Here is a 23,510-nt window from a genome sequence, read left to right on the forward strand (position 1 = left end):
TGGGAACTTTATCGTTCACGTTTTTTGTTTGTTTCCTCACGACGGTTCGTTGAGAAATGCAACTAAGCACACACGGATTATGTCCCTCTGGGTGATACGTGATGTGCTTGTGCTGTGCAGAAAGGCTGTACACGAAATTTGCTGCGATTCAAATGTACGAAAATAACATCGTAATGCATGGTATTACAATGCCCTACAGTGTCTCTCTCTCTCTCTCTCTCTCTCTCTCTCTCACACACACACACACACACACACACACGCACAGAGTTTCCGTGTGAAAAACTGCCTTCCTCGAAAAGAGGGCTTCGCTACAGTTCAACGACACACAGAAAAAGCAACAACATAACATCAATCTAACAGTCTCAGGGCTGGTTTTTTCCCATGCCGTGAGTTCTTTACGTGCACGCAGACGGGGAGACGGGAGCGTGGGGGCGTGGGGGGTGCAGGTGGGGTGGGGTGTGTGGGGTCTCTTACCACACAGAGATGTCAAAGTGAACAAAGATGCCTCAGCCAGGAAGGAAATGTCTCCATAATCGGACATGTCTCTGACACCAGAATGATGTATGTAACAATACAATCTTTAACAACAGAGAGGTTCTCTGACAAAAAGAGAGACAACAAGGATCCTCCAACAACAAAAGATGACTTTAACAATACGGATCATCTAACAGGACGTGTTTCTGGCATTAGAGATCATCCAACAACAAGAGATATCTTGACAACAGGGATCATTTAACAAGAGATGTCTCGACAACAGAGATCATTTAACAACAAGATATGTTTCGACAACAGAAATCATTTAACAAGAGATGTCTCGACAACAGAGAACATTTAACAACAAGAGATGTCTCGATAACAGAGATTACTTTAGAACGAGAGATGTATCGACAACAGAGATCCTTTAACAACAAGAGATGTCTCGACAACAGAGAGCATTTAACAATAATGGGTGTCTCTGACAGCATAAATCATCTAACAAGAGATGTATCTGACAACACAAATCCTCTAACAACAAGAGATGTCTCTGGCAACATAAATCATCTAACAACAACAGATGTCTCTGACAGCATAAATCCTCTAACAACAAGAGATGTTTCTGACAACACAAATCCTCTAACAACAAGAGATGTCCCTGACAACATAAATCCTCTAACAACAACAGATGTCTCTGGCAACATAAATCCTCTAACAAGAGATGTCTCTGACAGCAGAAATCCTCTAACAACAAGAGATGTCTCAGACAATATGATTTTACCCTCTAACAACAAGAGATGTCTCAGACAATATAAAATTACCCTCTAACAACAAGAGATGTCTCAGACAATAGAAATCCTCTAAAACAAGAGATGTCTCAGACAACAGAAATCCTCTAACAACAAGAGATGTCTCAGACAATAGAAATCCTTTAACAACAAGAGATATCTCAGACAATAGATATCCTCTAACAACAAGAGATGTCTCAGACAATAGAAATCCTTTAACAACAAGAGATATCTCAGACAATAGAAATCCTCTAACAATAAAGAGATGTCTCAGACAATAGAAATCCTCTAACAACAAGAGATGTCTCAGACAATAGAAATCCTCTAACAACAAGAGATATCTCAGACAATAGAAATCCTCTAACAAGAGATGTCTGTTACAATAGAAATGCTCTAACAACAAGAGATGTCTCTTACAATAGAAATGCTCTAACAACAAGAGATGTCTCAGACAATAGAAATGCTCTAACAACAAGAGATGTCTCAGACACTAGAAATGCTGAAACAACAAGGGATGTCCTTATCAACACAGATCCTTTACCATCAAGAGATGTCTCAGACAATAGAAATCATCTAACAACAAGAGATGTCTCTGACATCGGAAATGCTCTAACAACAAGAGAGATGCCTCAAACAATATAAATTTATCCTCTAACAACAAGAGATATCTCAGACAATAGAAATGCTCTAAGAACAAGGGATATCTCAGACAATAGAAATGCTCTAAGAACAAGGGATATCTCAGACAATAGAAATGCTCTAAGAACAAGGGATATCTCAGACAATAGAAATGCTCTAACAACAAGGGATGTCCCTATCAACACAGATCCTTTAACAACAAGAGATGTCGGCAATGTCCACAGTTCTTCCCCTGTGTTCTTTCCATTCAGTTTCGTTCCGAAGACGGAAAAGTTGTAAATTTGTATAATAACATCGTAATGTATATATTTCTTATTTGTTTATGTATTTATTAAGATGTTTCACTACAGCGCATATTCTGGAAGCTCTATGCATTTTACAACATCATGTCATTGCCAACATTGTTGCATGTTTCCATGACACTTTTCATTTCTCTTTTCCTGTCCATTTGCAGGTAACCCTGTATAACGACCACAGCAGAAAGATGTTGATGAATGAATGTAAGATTTGTGGAATGGATGGGTGAATGATGAGGAATTAAAAAATTGTTGAAAGAAAAAACATTAGAAAATAAAAAGAAAAAAAAGTTTATTAACGTAGGCCTATACGTCTAACATTAACAGAAAAAAAATGTATACATTTCTTCCTCTCTCGAATCACGCAAAGAAGGTCAGGCAAAGAGTGAAGGGGGCATATACAGCAATGCTATTAAGCAAGTTACAAGTTTGTTCGCCTTAAAAACAGATAAGTATTGGGGAAGAAATGTGGATATTGCTGATGTCACTTACACGAAAATCCTCTAACAACAAGAGATGTCTCAAGGTGCGCCGCACTGTCCTCAGTGTTCACATCAACCCAGAATTCACAGAAAAATCGAAATTTCACGGACAGAAACACGAGCGTGTGGATACAACACAACGCAAATCAACTTTTAAAATCTCTCTCTCTCTCTCTCTCTCTCAGCACAATGCAATCCAACAAACACACGAGACAAACATTCAACACAACATAGACGTGAACAACAGACCACCGGTCCACGCCAACAGTACAGAAAAGAGAATCAAAACACAAACTCACAGTTTCAAAATGAAACACGAAGATCATCACACAAACTCGCGCAGTATTGGCAATAACCACAACCAGCGCTAAAATTACTCTGCGACGAATCACCGGGGAAAGAAAATGAAACGAAAAAAAAAAGAAGAAAAAAAAACCCAAAAAAACTAAACAAACAAAAAACACATAGTAATAGTAAACACATAGCTTAGCTTTAGGGAAATAGATAGTCACTGCATCCCCCCATTCTTGTTTTGTTAATGAAGTGGTGACATATACAAACTGTTGTCGAGTCAATAAGGAAAAAAATATCGACATGCTGTAGCGCCATGACAAAAAGGCAAATCAGGACAGGAATTCGGTGACATTTACGGAAAATCAAAAAAGAAAAAGAAAAGAGTGCGTGCGCGCGCTAGCGTTTTTGTGTATGAGAACGCGCTTTTTTTTTTGTTGAGGGTTGGATCGCGTGGCTTGTTGTCGCATTAAGCCACTCACACCTTTTCAACATACTGTAAAATATACTTTGTTTCGTTCGCTCGCGCGCGCGCGTGCGCGCACGCATACACGCACACACACACATACACAGAGAAGAGGAGAAAGTAGTTGAGTAAACAAATGCAAGTAAACTTTTCCGTCATTTTGAAAGTGACTTAAAACTAAAATAAGCAATGCAACATTAAACTTTAAACCATTCACAAAACATGCTGCTCTAACGGGGTCAGCCGTATGTTCCCCCATGTCTATATTTTCTTCTTCTTCATTTTTACTTCTTTTTTCTTTTTCTATTGTTCTTGTCACTTTTGTGCATTATTATGTCTTGGCAGGTGTTTGACCGCTACCTGATAACTACTGCCCACTGTGTTCAACACGCATACTTTGTGACGGTTTTGCAGAATTACGACTTCTTGGTTGGATTTAACCATGGCCCTCGTAAAATAGCCATGATTTGACCGTTAACTCACTCAGTACGGCCAGTCCTCTTTTCTCCTCTACACAGACCCCTCGGATGTCCAGTGGGTGTCTGAATGACCCAACATTTAGCTTCCGTCGTCAGAATTGTGGTGTTCTTTGTCAACATTCACCTCTTCAGTATAAGAGCCTTCCGCTTGCACTATGTTGATGATGGTAACTGGGGTGAAACGCTGTTAACGTCATCTCTTTCGCCGTTCGTATGGAGAGAGTTAAAAGCTGACAACTATCGACTACTGCTGGCCAAGACTTACCACAATCTGCCACTGCTGTCCACTAATGACACCACACAAGTGTTCAGATTGCTTTATTATGTCATAGTTTTGCATCACTGAAAGACGTCTTGAGAGGTTTTCGACCGCTGATTGACCACTGTTGAACACTAACTGCTCAGATTGTATCATTTTGTGACTTATACATTACTGAGACTTATCAACATGATCAGACCATTAACTGACCACTACCGACAACTGCTTACCATTGATGACCATTACTGACCACTGCCTAAAAGTTTTCGGAATGCATCCTTTTATTGTTCATTACTGTTCATGCAAAATTTGGACCTCTCAACCGTCTTTCACTATTCACTGACAATTACCGACCACACACCAATGCGTTGTGTTATCTTTCCGCATTAGGAATACTATCTTATGCAGTGTTATTACCTCTTCACCAGTTTTGACCACTGACCACGACTCAGTGACCAATGCTGACCATTTACCAATACACAAAAGTGTACGTATGATGAAACATAGACCCCGAGGGACATAGCCTTTGAGGACTATACAGCTGGGAAATACAGATCTGGTGGCACATAGACCTGGAAGAATATATATCTACCTAAAAAGATGCTGGGAGAACATAGATCTGAGGGAATATAGACCAGGGGGCGGGGTGTGGGTGGGGGACTTAGCTCTGGGGGAACATAGGTCTGCGGGAAATATACGCATATTCCCACTCAAACCACAATGACAGCTAAAATAAAACACAGAGAGTTTTAAAATTTAATGTCCACTTTATATCATTTGAAGATACGATGGTATTCACACATCTCAAACACGGAAATATGTCTGTGGTGGCACGCACAACAGTCCTCGTGAAACCACAGTGAAGTGATGTTTCGGTGGTGTTGACAGTGCACGCATGCAAGCAGGCTCGCGCGCGCACATACACACACACAAAGCGGAGGAGCGAAATGCAAAGAAAGCTCGGTCACTGCCCAACAATGAAAAAACACTTTGGAAATAGCGAACTACAACAAAGACGAGCCTGGCCGTAGACAATGCGACAACTCAAGCCGGAAATATTTCGGACACTTGTCACAGGGCAAGCAACCAGTCGTCTCCCTTTCCGTGTGTTGAACCGTACTCTGCGCGCGCGCGTGTGTGTGTGTGTGTGTTTCTCGCATATTTCCTCGTCGTCATGTACTTCCCTTTCCGTAGCAGCCTCCTGTCAAATGTCCACTTATTTATGAAGAGCAGGTGAAAAAAAAATGAAATAAGATAAAAAGTAATAATAGATTTTAAAAAAACAAAAACCGTGGTGTCCAGCTTATTCCTGGTGCCGTGGCAACAATCGCCCACTATGATATATTCTAGCGATACCAACTTCAGTTTTGTGTAAGAGTCAAAAAGTGTGGACTGATTCATGTACGCTAGACCACGACAAATTTCCTATTAAAAAAAAAGAAAGAAAGAAAAAAGAAAAAAAAGGCAGATGCATGAACTACGCACAAAACCAACGCGCTGGGTCAGGGCTTGAGAGCCAAGTGAATGCTATATACCTCTGTGAGTGTACTTCGTCTGTGGTGGATGTCCCAATGCGTAACTTTGTGTTGCCAACGTTACATCATATTGCGTGATGTCTGTGATATATTTGTGTTGTATTCTCTACTTAAGTTTGATTTGCAATGATGATATCAAACGCGTGTATGGAATTCTATTGACACTCAGACTTCCATCAAAGAGGTCTTCCAATCCACACACCCCCCCACATCCCCGCATTGAAAACAACAACAAAAAACAAACAACAAAAACAACAACAACAAAAACCCGCTGATGTGAAATACACGCGCCTCTCAGCTGTGAGCTATGATTACTGATCCCCAGAATTCACTTGACAATTCACAAAAGGAAAATAGAGTAACTAATCAATGACACTCCACTCATCCTCAAAATGATAATTTAAGAACTGTGAACAAATGCAGAGGCCAAACAACAAATCTGCTCAATGCACACAGATTCAAAGTCTGATCCTTTTGAGGAGTGTTGAGGATATAAAAACAAATTAGATAAATGAGTGTTTCATTTTACTTATGTTTACAAAGTGGTATTAGACAAAAAAACAACGTGCAATGGAACAACATGTAAAATGCTAAAATAACGTTCAACAGTCTACAAAAGATTTGAGGATTTCCAGCCAAAAAAAAAACAACCCAGTCATATCAGTGGCCTTACTATACAGAACTTCCTTGACAAACATGCTCACGTTGGTAACCTAGTTCACTGAAAGTAATTCATCACACGGGAAGATTCATTCTGGGGAAAGTGACCACGTTGGATGACTATCTGGTGATAGCGGAGGTATGCGACTTTCGGAGTGTCTCCCCTCTGTTTCTTTGTCGTGTAGTTGGCCCTCGGTATTCTTCGTTTTGTAGCAGTCAATCCCATTGAAAAATCAGTATAGGTTTCTTCCAGTGTTTACATACTTCAAACGGTTTAAACACTTTCGTTTGTAACTAACAGAGTAAGTTCCGTTTTTGTTGTGGAAGAAAGGATCAGCAGAACACATCTGATCGTGAATACGGAAGGAAACAACGCTCCCCAAACCTTAGTGAGAACTCATCATGTAACTAATATCAAACAGGTCTATTGTTACACACCAATGCCTTTCAGTCAAACGAACCAGACGATTTTGTTTAAAACATAATTACTTAACAAGTAACATTCAACTGAAAACTCTCTTTGCAATAACAAACCTCAACATCTTGAGGTGAATATATCATGTTCTGAACAATTTCCTTTCACTTCCAGTCTTTCACAACCGTCTTTGTGACATATAGCCATCGATACAGGAGAGGTATACCTACTTACCTCTACCCTTTCGTGACCCATTGCCTTCAGCCGAGTTCCATCGCCATTGAACGGTTAGTTATGGCTTCCTGTTTACTTTCGTACAACGTAGGAAGTTGGAGACGAATGGCAATGAAACGATACTTTTTTCTTCTCTTTTCTTTCTTTCGTTTGTTCTCTTGCATGCTGCACAGCCGACCAATACACAGATCAATCAGGCATCGTTGGGATGACTCTCACATTGTTTTCATGGATCTTTGACAAAGTAAAAAATGTGTCCCTCGGCACTAGAGTTTCCAATGATAGATACGACTCCACTGAACTGGCATGCACTGACACTCACTGAACTAATTTAATTTTCGGTGAGTTTTCCTCGTCACTCGATGTCAGCTTATTCAGCGGTACGAGTTGCTCACACATGCACACACAAATGAGATTGGTATTCACACGCGCGCGCACACACACACACACGCACACACACGCACGCACGCACGCACACACACACACACACACACACACAAACCAAACAAGAATTATGATTAAGAAGCTCGTTACATCATAAACAACATTCGTTTCTAAAAAGGGGAAAATTCTTAATCTTTTCGCCAAAAACCTGACATTAATACTTCATTCAAAAACAGCTTTTGTACAATATATATATAAAAGAAAACAACATTAACGACAACAACAACAACAAAACAGGCAGATTCCACGAATGATTTTTTACAAGACAAAACCTTTTTTGTGGAGGGTGGGGGAGTGACCATCTGAATCGTACATGATTTAAACTTGTGGAAGCGGATTTCAAATCGTCACAGATTTCTGGCTGTTCTTGAAATGACTTGAAAGACTTAAAAGCAAAAACAAAACCTTGTCTTTAAACAGAATTAACATTTCCATCGAAACAGACACTTTACGACTGTAAAGAAGTTTCGTTAATGCTTTCAAGTAGGCCCAATAAAAAAAAAACAAATTAAAACTAAAGAAACTTAGAACTTTTCTCAACATGTAAATGCGAAAAACAAACGGAAAAAAGTATCCATATCACACGACTATTGAGTATGAAAAACACCCAACAGAAATACATAATTCATGCATAAATAACTATGGGAAACAAACAAAATGCATGAAGAACAAAGAAACAAATTCACATTGTTTGAATAAATATAATTCACAAACAAAAATAGTCTCAAATTTTCACCGTTATGCAAAATCAGCCTGAAACGTGTAACACATATGGAAAACAACAACAACAAAACCACACACACACACACACACACACAGAGCCATGTTGTTTCTTAATTTTATTTCGTTAGCAATACGATCACAATGGAATGTACCATAACACACATTTTTGATCAAACTACGAAACACAAATACTCAAGTCCCGTCACGGCATCTGCAAATGCAGCAAAACTTCAACCCAAATAATTCATTAGTCATTTCCACAACAGGCTGCCTACCTGGGTAGAGCCAACTGACTGCTGATATTGTGCGCTCATCATTCGTTTCCTGTGTCATTCATTCAGATTTCAGGCATGCACACTCAGACAAACATGTATCATTTTACGTGTATGACCGTTTCGTATATTTACCCCACCATGTTGGCAGCCATACTCCGTTTTCAGGGGTGTGTATTCTGGATATGTTCTTGTTTCCATAACCCACCGAACGCTGACATGGATTACAGGATCTTAAACGTGCGTATATGATCTTCTGCCTGCGTATACACACGAAGTGGGTTCAGGCACAAGCACATAAGTTGACCTAGGAGATCTGAAAAAAATCTCCACCCTTTACCCAGCAGGCGCCGTTACCGAGATTCGAATCCAGGACCCTCAGATTGAAAGTTCAACGGTTTAACCACTCGGCTATTGCGCCCGTCGGGTCGCAAGGTCGGAAGTATGGTTCTGTTGTGTGTTTTTTTGGTTTTTTGTTGTTGTTGTTTTTTTGTCTTTTCTGTACCTCTTATTTATCTCCGTGTGCTCGCTGGTGGCAAGCTCTGAGCAACAATGGCTTGAGGTGTGTGTGTGTGTGTGTGTGTGTGTGTGTGTGTGTGTGTGTGACCTTATTATAAAACATACCTATAAAAAAATCGATGTAAAATAACATATACACTGATGAGCAACACACACACACACACACACACACACACACACACACGCATACGTATATCCTTAAAAGTTCGACTCCCATTAACATAATTACCTGAAAAAAAGGTGCGTCAAAGGGGAAAAAACCTTTAATACAATACACAGTAAGGTCATTGTCTTTCTGTTTAATACAATTGACCATGGTCCCGTGTCACATACATTTAGCAAAGGAAAAGAACCAACGACATCAATGAGAATAGAAAATATAATGGCAACAAGTAACATTTGTAAAATAAGGTTAATTTGTTACAGTAAGCCATGAAATAAAAGAATAAAGTTGTTGTATTCTAATAAGCGTTAGATGACGAAATACGTTGTGACAGAAATGAAAGAAAAGAAGTCAGAAAAGAATTTATCAAAAAGAAGTAGAAAATGCATTCCACCCAAAGCGAAGTCACCAGGTTTCAAGACTGAAATGCATAACTTCTCATAGTACTTCAGCACATAAAACAATTCGATATAAAACAAAAACAAAATAGAACATACAAAGAAAATTTTTCAACAAATTAAAAACCGTCATAGCATGATAAACATAAAATTCTCTTATGGAGATAATACAGTATTCCATGTCATCAGGTCAACGACACATGCACACACTACGCTACGCCAATGATGAGGCAGTTGAAGTTATTTTCATTGTGTGTGCAATCTTACCCTGTATTTTTTACTTTCCAGCTTACAGTATATTTGTTTTTTGAATGTCTTGTTATATAACTCGTGCTCACCAAAAATAATAAAAACAAACAAACAGAATAAAACAAACAAACAAGTATAACCAAAAGAAAACAAACACAAAAGTCATCAAGAAATGGACTTCGTTCCTCATCCACTTGAAATTATTCTTCATGTAAATCCCTTTGTTTTTAAACATAAGGTAAACACACACACACACACACACACACACACACACACACACACACACACACAAATACACACACACACACTGAACAACGCATGCAGATTATACCATAACACCGAGTTATATGGCTCAACATCACGACAACACAATTATGTATTCGAACCTTAGAAATAACCTGTTATCTGAGTTTGAGACAGTATCCTGACTATACCACCCAAAATAAAACTCAGTAACTGGCAGGGCCAAGATAGTCCTGCAAGGAACCGCACAAGGAAATAAAATGAGAGGCGGACTGACAACAAAAAACCCCAAAAAACATGGGAGGACAATATACCCAAATGGACAATGAGCGTGGCCATGAGAGGGACGAGGGAGATGGAGAAATAGAGACAGCTGGTTGACAGGTCAACAGTGGTGCTCATATGGTCGGTGACTGTGTGAGAAGGAAGAACTGGTTGATTTCTGACAGAACTATCTGAAGAGATTTCAAAATACTGAGCTCGCCGAGGAGAACATAAACGCATATGATTCCTTGCATTTCTCTTCTCGTGTATGAGCGTGAAATGTCTGCGTCCACAAGCGTGTGTGTAGGAGGGGGGCAGGGGGGTGGGGTGGAGATGATAGAGTGTGTGTGTGTGTGTGTGTGTGTGTGTGACTGTCGCGGAAAACATTGTTTCTTGTTGTTGTTGTTTTTTATGTACACGTATGATGCGTTTTCTTTCCATCTGTAGATATTTTTGTTGGCCGTTGCGTGTAAAACCATATGAACGGGAGCCAATGTTTTTAACGGGCTTGAATGTGAGTGACCTCTGCTAGGTGTCGCACTGCCCTTCAAACGGGTTGCGGCAGATGCTAAGAAAACTCCACAACAGTAACAACCTGCTGGTTGGTGCCATCGTTGGGACCGGTCATTTTTACAACATTTTTTGTTGTGCTGTTCAGTTTGTACAGATGGTTCAGGCGTCAGCCTAAGATCGTCTCACGAGGGGAAGAACGGTTCTGTCATGCCTCGGATTTCTTTTGTCTTCTATGCAAACAGCATCTAGGACAGAAGACTGGATCAAATGACCACAAGATCCCGGTGTCCTATTTTCCCACTGTTTCCCACCATTTTCCTCACTGTCTCTTCGGCGCAACGCTTGGGAGGTCGGCGCTACACGATGAGGGTCGGCACTACGTTTTACAGATCTACTCTACACCCGTCAATCTGTACTGCACTTGGCGGTTCAGCGCTGCCTCAGTGCTGTGGACGCCACATCAGCACTGCACCTGGAACGTTGACACTACGTTCTCCTACGTCACTTGTACCATCTCCCTTCTCCCCTGACGTTAACACTGCTCTCCGTCTGCGGTGTAGGAGAGGAAGGGGCTGAGGATCGTCGTATGTCACGTTACCCCTTCTCCCTGGAGGGAGAAAGGGATAGTTCATCTCCAGTTATTTTTCTCTTCTCATTTCACTGCCTCGTTCAGCTTTTGGTTATCAAGTGTTCATTCAGTGTCATAGTGAGTACGTTCCGCCGTTCCTCTTAACTTATTTACTACTTTAGGAGAATGCCTAAGTTACTTATGTATGATCTGAAATGTTGATGTGATACAATATTTTTGCAGTGTTGAATCTGGTCTTTTCATTGTCTCTTCATCTTCATAATTTCAGCAGCCAACGCAGCTGCAGAAGCCGATCATTACCATTATTCCTCTTTTCACCATATACATTGTTGTTATATATTCTACATTGTTGGGGTTTGTTTATTTTGGGAGAAATAAAACTTAACTTTATTAATCTTCATTCCTGGGTTCTTGACTTCCTCTGTGTGAGAGGTATACGCTCTAGCTAATCCGGGTAGGGCGCAACAGTGACACACACAAAATGAACAAAACGGCGCTTTCATCAGCCAGAAAAAAAAACAAACTAGACGGCACATCGCCCCAACCAAGGCTGACCAATGATCTGACAGTTCCTTTTGGTCCTATCCCTCAGCGGTGGAGTCCCATAAATATTCCCAGGATGGAACACCGATCCGCATCATCACCCAAATCTGACCCAATGGTCCCACCTTTGCTGCCCCCTCACCCAACCCCTCCACAACTTTTTTTTCTCTCTGTGTGTGTATGTGTGCGCGTGCACGTAAACAGCTGGTCACAAAAAGGAAAAAAATGTAACAGAAAAACTAACCTGAGTAAAAAACATGAACTTCTGCGCTATGGTGACGACATTCCCGCTCAGCTCCCCATCCCCCGCACTCCCCGCACTTTAATTAAGGAACTACTCCGCGTCAGCTTCAAACAGCCCCCCCACCACTCCCTCCCCCTCCACACACACACACTTGTTGTACTTAGTTTTCAGTGTCCATAATTCCTTTGATGGGTTTTTACGACAATTAAATGAGCTGAGTTCACTCAACAGTAGGACAGATGACTCACAGAGCGGCTCCTTGTCCTCAGTCTAGACACACCCACACACACCCCTCACCACAAGAACTCCCCTCCGGACGAACGCTACTGGCTGGGAGCCCTGTTCCGGTGGTAGTTGACGGGGTATGTGAGGCAGACGTCCAGACGGACGTTGTAGAAGCGGAGGGAGATGGTCTGGTGCTTCTTGACCAGCTCCTCCAAGGAGGCGAAGATGCAGTAGTCCCTGTGGAAGCCAAACTGGAAGCTGTGAGGGTCCATGTGGATCTTGCAGTGGCGCACGTCCACGTTGTCGTCAATGGCGCAGCTGTGCAACAGACAAAGTTAATGTTTCTTTATTCGTTTCTTTTTAGAGGAGGTGGGGACAGGGGGTGTTGGGGGTGTAAGCGGAAACTGCAATATTCTACACATATATTTCAAACAGGGGCTGGGAGTGGGGTTGGTAAGTGGAAACTGCAACATTCTACACACGTATTTCATAAATGTCGCGGGCAGTCAACACGCCGCCGATTTCACAAATAAGGAACAATGTCCACGTAGCGCGAAAAAGAAAGTGTTCAACTTCTCCAAACGTTTGTGCTGCTCTCAGAAAAGTTTGTTTGCTTTTTTGTGAGGATGAGGAAGGGATGGGACGAAATGGGTGTTAGCAGCTCTGCAAGCCCTTTGCCCCCCCCTCCCTCCCCCCGCCCATCATCGTGGCGATTGTAGCATTTCCACAGACATCAGACATATTCACTGACCCCATCAATGCAAAACAACGGCAAACAAACATAAGCATTAAGAAGTCAGTCAAAGTCATCGCTTATGGCCCAGCATACCATGTGAAGGTCCTGACACAACATGGTGAGCCACAACAACAACTCACACACATGCAAGCGCGCACGTACACACACACCACACACATGTACACCACCACCACCACCACCATCCAAAACAACAACCGACGATAACAATAATTTATCACAGAACTGTCTGCTCCGTAAACAGAACTCTATCCACAAAAGCCATATAATTGTTTACAAGCACGCAGTCTAATATGCCACCGTACAGTTTTTCTCGCAATGGATTACAAGGAAAAACAGGCCTAAAGATTGCTAAACATATATGAGTGTCCCATTCAAAAGTCAGTCAGTCTTTGAAAAGAAGCAGAAACAGTGAACTTGAACATCAATGACGCAAAAAAGACAGAACAGAAACAATGAAGTGCAATGCCAAACTACACTCACAGATGACTTGATTGGAAAACTGAAAGTTGAAGTCTCTACAATTATCACAGAAAAATATGAAACGAAACAACCCCCCCCCCCCCCCCCCCCGCCCCCCCAGAACACGAGGACAAAAAGCTGAAATTGTTGTCTCTGAACTTGGATGCAGCAAAACCTCTCAAACCCATTTCGCTGTGAGACGATAACATACGCGCACGTACACACACACACACACACACACACACAAACGTCACACACAATCATCAACGATTATCGAGGTCGCGCTTTCAACATGCTGATTTTCGGTTCGTCTTTGTGACTGTTTTGAAGTTATTTCCCTTGGTTTGTGGATAAATGCTCATCTGGGAGTGTTGTAACGAAACGAGAACACAGCTGAACCGTCTTCTATTTTCTATTGTCACACGCGCGCGCGCTCTGCCCCCCACCCCTCCCCTCCCCATTCCAAAAAATATATGATATAAATAAAATTAAAGTAAAGTGACGGTTTATTTATTTTTTTTAATCTTATCAAAGAAAAAGAGAGAGGTGGGGCGGAGGGGGGCGGGGGGGGGGGGAGGTATAAGCAGAGAGAGACAGGTGCGTGTGTGTCACTGACGCAATGGACAAGGCGTAGCCCCCATCACTGCCCGGTCGCACGAGAAAGGTGCCAGGATCTCGCTGCTCCAGGATTCTCTCTGCCTCCGGCCTACCGCACACCACCGACCAGTTCCTGCCACAGTCACAGTCACCTCTGATATCAGTGTGGAGAAGAAGCAGAGAAAAAAAACCCACACACACACATAAAACCCCCAATATAATTATGAAATTATAAAGCAAATATGATACTACAAAGCATGATATAAGTATTGCAATGCCCCCCCCCACCCCCTTTCTCTCTCTATCCCGTCTGTTACGTAACATGAACCAGTTCTTCCAATAATCCCGACAATGCACAAGTGGCACCATCATGACGTAGTTAAATCATCATGTTCTGCCATCATCCCTTTAACTGCCCTCGTGCCGGGCACATCGTCGTACGCTCCTGAACCTCGCGAAATTACATAATACACCAATGAGCGCATGCAGTACACACATGACGTCACCTCTAAGGCACGTGGTTTCCCAGCATGCTCCTTCTCCTATCTTCGTGCCACACACAGTCATGCCTCCTTCTTGTTCGCCTCCTCACAGTATCAGTTCAGCCCGGCCAGTGAATGACATCGTCCTCTCCAAGTCCTGTCTGGAGCGACGGTGCTTAGTGTGCAGTGGGGTTGGTATCGGTCACACAATAATGTCTCTGAGCCCCTTCCGGAGGGGATGGGTCTGGAGAATGTGTTCTGGTGTTTGGTCTTCGAGAAAACAGGAGCACGTGGGCGATGGTGCTCGCTTCATCTTCCTAAACAGGTGGGCATTGAGACGGCAATGGCCAGTTCGTAATCTCATGATCACCACTCTCCTCCATTTGTCTCTGTCTTCGGCCGCTCTCTGAGATTCCGCCAGATTCATACCTGTCCATTCTTGGATGTTGTCTTCCTACACAAAGGGTGGATCGCACACTGATGTTCTTGTCAATCCAGATGGTTTGGAGTCTTGCTATTGCAGCTATTGTTTGTCACGATCTTGGGTTTTGAACTGTTATCAATTACATTGGCCATACCCAGACAGAGAGAGAGGGAGAGAAAAAGAGACAGAGAGAGGAGTGGATTCTATCCTTCAGGCCTCACCCAGGGTCATAGTGGCTGAGGTCCACGTCCTTCTGATCCTTCAACAAGAGGTCTAGGTACTCCTTCACCAGACCTCTCTCCTCCACCCGTCTGAAAAGGAACATGTTCAACACTGAAACACACTCACTTCGTCTTCACAAATGTACATTGTGCTTACGCTGAGCGCGCAAACACGTACATGCACGAACATATGCATGGACATGCGCACAATGCATGCACACACACACACGTATACACATACATATTCACTTTAACTCTCTCAAACACACACACACAAACACACACAGAATGAGAGAGACAGAGAGAGACACAGAGAGAGAGAGTAACAGACAGACAGAGGCAAACACAGGGAAAGAAAGGAAGGAAGAAATAAAGAAACAGGCATATAGACAGAGAGGGAGGCAAAGACAGGGGAGGCAAAGACAGACAGACAGACAGACATGAGTTCAATCCCAAACCAACCAGCATCCCCCCCCCCACCCACCCACCTGCACTCTCCTCAATACTGCACAAGACAAAAAGAGGACCCGGTGAAGACTCAAGCCCTGGCCCCTATGGCCCCTCTGCCAACACTCACAAGCGTAAGAAGGTGACTTCCTGCTGGAGATCAGACAGTATGGCCTTCTGCTGGTGGAACGTCTCCAGCTGCGACAGTGCTGCCGTCGACAGCTTCCTCTCCTCCCTCTCCACCCCATCGATCCTCGTCTTCATCGTCGCAATCCTCCCATGCATCATCGATCTGTTCATCTCGACACTGCAAGACAAGCAGAGAAGGAGGGAAATATTCCAGGCGGTCCATCTGATATATAAATGGCCAAGATATGTCCACACGGGGCAAGTTCTGTTCGCTTGTGGCTACTCTGACAACAGTGCCGCATGGTTCGACATCCCATTAAGCTGCGTACTCTTCGGCACCGGAACTTCGTGTGTGTGTGTGTGGGTGTGTGTGTGTGTGTGTGTGTGTGTGTGTGTGTGTGTGTGTGCGTGTGTGTTGAGGCGCGAGGACTACCCCAAACTACATATGGGAGACCGGGGCAGGTCGGGTCATGGGTCAGGTTTAGCCACCTGAAAAAAACATGTATTCCAACCTGCCCCGTTTACCCCTACTAAGCGGTAATTGATCAACCGACGACCTACTGTGCAACTGCGGACCCCTGCAATAAAACTCGCATGGACGTCAGCATGCTGACGTAATCTCCCCCTGCAGTTAGGTTTGAAGCCTTGAGAAGTTCGACCAATCAAAATAGGTTACTCTGGCGTCAACGTGTAACTCTGACCCGAACAATTTGATTGGATAATCGTCACATCCACTGTATATCACGTTAGACTACATCATTATACAATAACCATTAATAACCATAATAAGAGGCATAAAATAGCACACGAAAAGTAGACATGAGACACATAAAAACAATACAAATCAACAATACGTACCCACACTCTGGCATACATTTTTTTTTTATCACAGATGTGATTATCAATTATTGCTGTTTAATAGCTGAACTGTGGTTGGATTAAAGCTGCATTTGGTTCTGTTTGTTTTATATTTTGGGACACGGAAGCGTTTGCCTGAAGGTAACAGTTGATAATAATTAGCCAGCGTATGGCTGCTGTCACTTAAAATGCATTTGGCTTTCTGTCGTACTCTGACATTGTACAGTTTGCTCAAGCTGTCCTGTCTCATACATTGACAGTCTTGTTCAGTATATTCCTATTTTTCACAGCGATACCACCATAACAGCATATAAAAGAGAAAGTTAACACAGATTCAATAAAACATCTATAAAATTCTTGAAGTTACTTTCGAATTAACTCTGATGTTTCTGAGTTTCTGCAGACAACAGAACTGGAATGATAAAATTCGTTTTTGTTATTGTACGGCTCCTCTTAATCTCTTTGAATGTTATGAATAGGTGGGCGCTAACACACACACACACACACACACACACACACACAATAACACACACACACACACACACAATAACACACACCAACACACACACACACACAATAACACACACCAACACACACACACACACACACACACACACACACACACACACACACACACACACACACACACACTGCACCTTGAAGACTCTTCAGAAGAAGCGGGTTTCATGAGGTCTCCAGACAGTTCTGTGTTCAGCGCCGCCAGCTGTTCTTCAAACAGCGACATCACTGTGTTCAGGGACGTCCTCATCGTCTTCATTTGCTGGATGGTCTGTGGGAGCACGAGCAAAGGTCACAACGTCAAGAACATAGTATAAGGACAACACCTGCTGCCATGGGTTATGTTTGTCTCGTGCTCTGTGCACGTGTTGACGTCCACAAGGTGACTACAATGCCCTCTTTTTGTTTACTTGAAACTTATCATCTGCAGTCGACGTTATCTATCCTTTTTCACGTTTACTTGAAACTTATCATCTGCAGTCGACGTTATCTACCCTTTTTCATGTTTACTTGAAACTTATCATCTGCAGTCAACGTTATCTATCCCCCTTTTTAAATTTTTTTGTTTACTTGAAACTTATCATTTGCAGTCGACGTTATCTATCCTTTTTCATGTTTACTTGAAACTTATTATCTACTGTCGACGGTAACTATTCTGACTGACACGGAAAATGTCTATCAACGTTAAATAAAAGTCAGTAACAACAAAGTAAAATGACACAGTCCGCACAAGATGAACGGTCACATCTTTTTGTTGCAGTTTTCACGCTGCAATAATTTCTCCGCTACTTGAAAAATATTTTAAGATGGCTTGGTTTTGTGATAGAAAAAAAATTTTTTGATTTGTTCCTTAAGCTGACTGGAAAGTAAACATATTTCTACCCACAATAAAAAAAAACAATAAAAAAAACACACTTAAAACACGTATGCGCGCGCGCGCACACACAAACACACACACACACAAACACACACGCACGCTAGCACACAGACAGACAGACAGACAGACAGACAGACACACACACACACACACACACACACACACACACACGCACACACCTGCAATGTCAGTTTCCGCTGTTTTATGTGGTTTGAATATTGTTCGTTGGCCAGCATCAAGTCTTTATTCCTCAGCACCAGCCGTTTCAGAAGATTATGCGTCAAGATGTCTATCATCGATTCCGGCTGCGATAAGAGACATTCAAGCAGAGTACAACACAGTCACATACACGACAAAGTCAGACTGGAAAGATGAACTACACACACACACACACACACACACACACACACACACACACCCTTACGCATGCAGTCAAACGCACACACATCTGATAACACTTATAGTGAAAAGATTATACAAAGAACACAAACACAAACAAATACATATAGATGAACAGTAAAATAACAACAACGATACTGATAGTACTGGCGACAAAAACAGCAGCAGCAAAAACGACACAACTGCATCAGCAGAAAGAGCAACTGAAATAGCAACAACAATAATGACGATGATGGTGGTGATGAACTGAAGAGGACGACAAAGTGATGGCGATGATCTATGTTGCTATAACCCACAGACCTTATCAATTTCAATACCAATGATGGAGACATGATCACGAAACCATAAAGTCTTTTGGTATTTTAAAAGGCTGCTAACCAATCCTAAAATATTACAACCCTTCTGCATTGCGATTGTTTCAAATACCTACCTAAACCCGAAGGAGGAAACGCTTATTATCACAGACCAACACTAAAAGATAAATGTAAAAAAGTTTTCAGAGAAAGTTAAGTACTACATCCACCAATAAAGCGTACATCTACACACGACGGCAAAGGTAATTATCAGTATCTACAACACAAACGAAAGAAATTTACAATGAGAACCGGAACACCAAAGCTTGGAATGAGGGAGGCGACTGATCGACTGTCACGGAAGGTAACTAACATACAGGGTCCGGGTTTGCCCGCGTGGTGTCGCTGTATCCGCTCCGCGAGATCTGACCACGAACTCGTTGACCGTGAATAACGATACGGTCCAGGAAGAAATCCCTGTTTCCTATTACGCGTTGATAGCCTGGCCTGTTTGACACTGCTTCCGGCTGTGTGGAGACAGCTGCCATCTGCACAAGCTGCAACACACCCCCATGGTGAAGCTGGTTATAGTTGTCACCACGGACGCCACATCGAGTGACACCTGAACGAGACCAGTATTATTGTAGTAAATACCCCCGAAAACGGAGTATGGCTGCCTACATGGCGGGGTAACAACGGCCATACACGTAAAAGCCCACTCGTGTACACACGAGTGAACGTGGGAGTTGCAACCCACTAACGAAGAGGAAGACGAAGATTATAGTAAATGATAAATCAGTTCATGGCAGATCAATGAGGCCCATTAATCGAACAGGCCCGACTGCCACTACTTCTAGTATTACTATAACTATCATTACAACTACCGCTGGAGCCCTTGACCCACTGTTCTTTTGAAAAAATATAGGAGATGACTACTACTGCTGATGTAATTACTGCTACAACAACAACAACAACTACTACTACTACTACTGTCGGGACCAACAATGAATATCAGGCTCAGTTGAAAGTATACACGAGTTTTATCCTCGTTAGCGGTGAGAGTGAAATGAATCTCAACTACGCCATGATGAAAAAACAACAACAACAACAAACACGTAGATAACATTTTGATGTGACAAGGTTAAAGTGATTCCATTTTCTTTACTATTTCATTTTCTTTAATTGCTAACACTTCGATGCTTAATATGAATGCTAATCGTGAACATGGGCATCCTTGCGTAATACCACTATTCAACAGAATGTTTTCAGGGACCCAACTTCTGTGTTTATATATTGCTACTTGTGTTAACTGTGAGCACTCTTACCTATTGTTTTAATTGTCAAATCAATAAATGTTAAAAGTTTCCATCATAAGTTGCATGGAAACTTAAAAAAAAGCGTTTTTGGTAATCGATTGATATAATGATTCACCTCTTTTTTTTTGCCACATCTAAAATCTATGATCCCATATATTGTTCTTATAACTCTTTATTTTTTTCTCCGTTCAAATAGCTTATTTGTTTTTCGTTCATTGATTTATAAGTTTCAAATATCTGTAAATTTAACAATCTGGGAATGCGTAGAATCAGTTCAGTCCGACACTATCTTTCTGCTGAAGCAACCAAAACAGCCGTGCATGCTTTTGTTCTCACAAGAGTGGATCACTGTCATTGTCTTTTGGCCGGCCATCCCAACTATCTACCAGACTTCAACGATTCCAGAGTAATGCTGCCAGACTCATATGCATAGCTTCTAAATTTGATCACGTTTCTCCTCTCCTTCAGTCTATCCACTGGTTGCCTTTTCGGATCGAACTGACCACAAGCTATCCACTTCGACTTTTTCTGCAGTCAGTGGCTCTGGACCAGAGTATCTTTCTGAACTCTTCCATATCGACGTCGCATGATACCTCACACCAGAACTGAGACGCACGAACAAAATTCATTCTCTTTCACTTCCAAAGACGTAAAACAGACTATCTTCACCTTCACCTCTCAACTTCCGTCACTCTGACTCCTTCTCCTCTTTTAAATCTGGTCTCAAAACTCACATCTTTTCTGATCACTACGTTTCGTTGAGCATGTCTATCCAAACAGTATGTACTCCTGTACACGTGGTATCCTTGACTACGTGTTAAACATATTTATGTGGATACATATGCATGTATGTGCGACCTTCTGTGCGTGTGTGTAGTGGCATACGTATATATGTATGTATGTTTGAATATGTGGTTGTATGTATGTATGCATTGTGTTTATGTATATATAGTTTGCAAGGTGCATTTTGTTGTGCATAATTTATGTAAAATTGATGTAATGTGTTATATAGAAAATTATGTGTTTTGTAAAGCACTTAGAACAGTTTTCTTTATAAAGTGCTATATAATTATCCATAATTAAATAAATAACTATACCTAGTTTTACTATTGCTCTGTGTTTTTGTTCTTATTTTGTTATCTGTATTTGTAACTGGACACCCATTACCCTGTCTCTTCATAGTTCTTTTGATTTGATGAAATAAGACTAGAGATCTTGTCTCTGTGTACAGGACAGCTCATCATTTTTCTAAAGATTTATTAAAAGCTTCAGTTCCTGCAAATCTGATGTGATTCCCCCCCAAAATGCAGTAACTCTGCAATCAGTCCGTCACTTCTAAAGAAGACATTTTTTTCATGGAGTTAAAAGCTAAACTCAACTCCTTCTCAGTCATTTTCCGTTCACACATGATATTCATTTTCATTCAGTTCTGGGAAATTGGTGTTCATCACCTTCTCTTTCATATTTTCTTTCATGTCTGTTGTTTAATTATATAATTTCTAGAAAAAATTGTATTCTTGTTCCTTTAAAATATCAGTTTGATTAACAATACTATCACCGTTACTTCTTCGGGTTTGTTTGTTTTTTGTTTTTTTGTTTGTTTGTTTTGTTTTGCTTTCGTTTTAGTTTTTTTCCCCTAACCATTGTTTTTACTCACGACTCGTTTTCTTTCTGAACCTAAACGAACAACAACAGCATAAAAAACTAACAAACAAAAAAACCAACAACAACAATAAATGGTGCTCAATGACCAGCATGACACTGAGGTGAAAAAAAAACGTATAAAAAAAAGTTAAGAAAAAAAAAATAAAACCACAACAACAACAAACGAACAACGACACAAAGAACAACAATAAGAGTAACAGTACTAATTCTCTTATAGATAATTATAACAACAATTGCAGCAGTGTGCAGCAGCAGCAGCAGCAACGACAACAATGAACCCGTTACCTTGGAAACAGGGTAGAGAAGTTCGACGTTGTTAAAGTGTGCGCGAAGGATTCTCGGGTGGTTCATCAGGTACAGAATCAGGTCCGACACTTCCGTGAAGTCACACCTGTTCTCCGCCACCCCGAAGCCTCCATCCTCCCCGCGTAGTATGCGTATGTTGCGTATTTTATCCCTCCTCCTGTGTAGGAAAAGGAAAAGAACAATGCTATTGTCCCGACGGTCGGGTGAGCCAATCGATCAAAATCAATGCCTATTCCGCCGATTGTCTGAAGTGTACTATGACTGCCTATTCCGCCGACGGTCGGGAAATGCATAATGATTGTCTATTCCAACGCTGGCCATGCACGAGAATAGATTATCTTCACAATCCTCCAACAGTTTACAGTCATTCATTGATAATTTGTCATCAATCAATGTGCTAGAAAACGCTGTTACGCGCCAGTCTGGTCGTTTTCCAATGGGCAGTTTGTATTTCCTGATTCCTTTTTTTCGCCAAACAAATACTTGACACGTTTCTTCACAAAAAGCTTTGACAGCAGTATCAAATTCATTGTAGCTGGGAAAACTGGCTCCTTCAACGAACTCCATGTTAACGACGCTTTGGATCAGAACACCAAAGACATAATGACTGCAAAAACCAGTGATTTTTTTTCCTTTAATTAATCAGTTCATTTTTTTTCACGAGAAGCACTGTGACTGGTTTACAGAGCCGTCGGCGGAGATAGCGTTTTCCGGTAGATGTTGACCGGACGTTCGGGGTAAAAGCTACTGCTAACTAACTTGGTTGGTAGAGGGTAGATTTTGATTATCCGTGGATAATCAGTCTTTAGTTCAGTTTAGATGTAGTAATCATACATTACCAATTAAAGTTAGCAGCCTTCATAACATCCCACGAGTAATGTGCATATGCCGTATCTGTAATATGGGAATTGTTAAGAATTGTTTAATTTAATGTTTTACACACAGAGTATACGAAGCGAAAGATTGACACACGGAGTGCAATTGCACACACACACACACACACACACACACACACACACACTGTGACACCCCTACAAAACACAGAAACCCTTATAATTATAATGCCAAATCAAACGTTTTCAAGGCTTCACGATCTTGTGTCTATGGGGCGCATTTTACCCTTTCTTAAAGTAAATTAGAACTTGAGGACCCACTTTTTCTGTGGTTTGTTTTCCCTCTGGCAATGTAAATGTAAATGAACGTAACTGCTAGTCGGTCGCTCGGTTTTCATAGGCTGTGTGACATGGGAGACGTGCTGTATACTCCGCAAGCATGGGCGTGTTTAGCGAGTGTGTGTGTGTGTGTGTGCAGAGGAGGTGAGAGAGGATAGGAGGGGGCAAGCATGAAAAAGAGG

General features: G+C 41.7%; 2 protein-coding genes across 2 annotated transcripts in view; both read right to left on the reverse strand.

Annotated features, from left to right (window-relative positions):
• Positions 1 to 3,044, reverse strand: part of LOC143280481 (phosphatidylinositol 3-kinase regulatory subunit gamma-like) — a 30,855-nt gene extending 27,811 nt beyond the window's left edge. Inside the window, exon 1 of the mRNA XM_076585138.1 lies at positions 2,979 to 3,044. The gene's annotated coding sequence lies outside the window, so the exon portion shown is untranslated. The remainder of the gene's footprint in view (positions 1 to 2,978) is intronic.
• A 5,674-nt stretch (positions 3,045 to 8,718) lies between these two features.
• LOC143279794 (phosphatidylinositol 3-kinase regulatory subunit alpha-like) overlaps positions 8,719 to 23,510 on the reverse strand; it is a 91,044-nt gene continuing 76,252 nt past the window's right edge. The window contains exons 4-10 of the mRNA XM_076583968.1: positions 22,136 to 22,313; positions 18,357 to 18,482; positions 17,438 to 17,571; positions 15,925 to 16,101; positions 15,348 to 15,437; positions 14,240 to 14,353; positions 8,719 to 12,725 (exon numbers count right to left, since the gene is read on the reverse strand). Coding sequence (XP_076440083.1) covers positions 12,506 to 12,725; positions 14,240 to 14,353; positions 15,348 to 15,437; positions 15,925 to 16,101; positions 17,438 to 17,571; positions 18,357 to 18,482; positions 22,136 to 22,313 — 1,039 coding nt within the window. The 3' untranslated portion in view covers positions 8,719 to 12,505. The remainder of the gene's footprint in view (positions 12,726 to 14,239; positions 14,354 to 15,347; positions 15,438 to 15,924; positions 16,102 to 17,437; positions 17,572 to 18,356; positions 18,483 to 22,135; positions 22,314 to 23,510) is intronic.

This window comes from Babylonia areolata, chromosome 3 (assembly GCF_041734735.1).
Source record: "Babylonia areolata isolate BAREFJ2019XMU chromosome 3, ASM4173473v1, whole genome shotgun sequence".
Taxonomy (NCBI): Eukaryota; Metazoa; Mollusca; class Gastropoda; order Neogastropoda; family Buccinidae; genus Babylonia; species Babylonia areolata.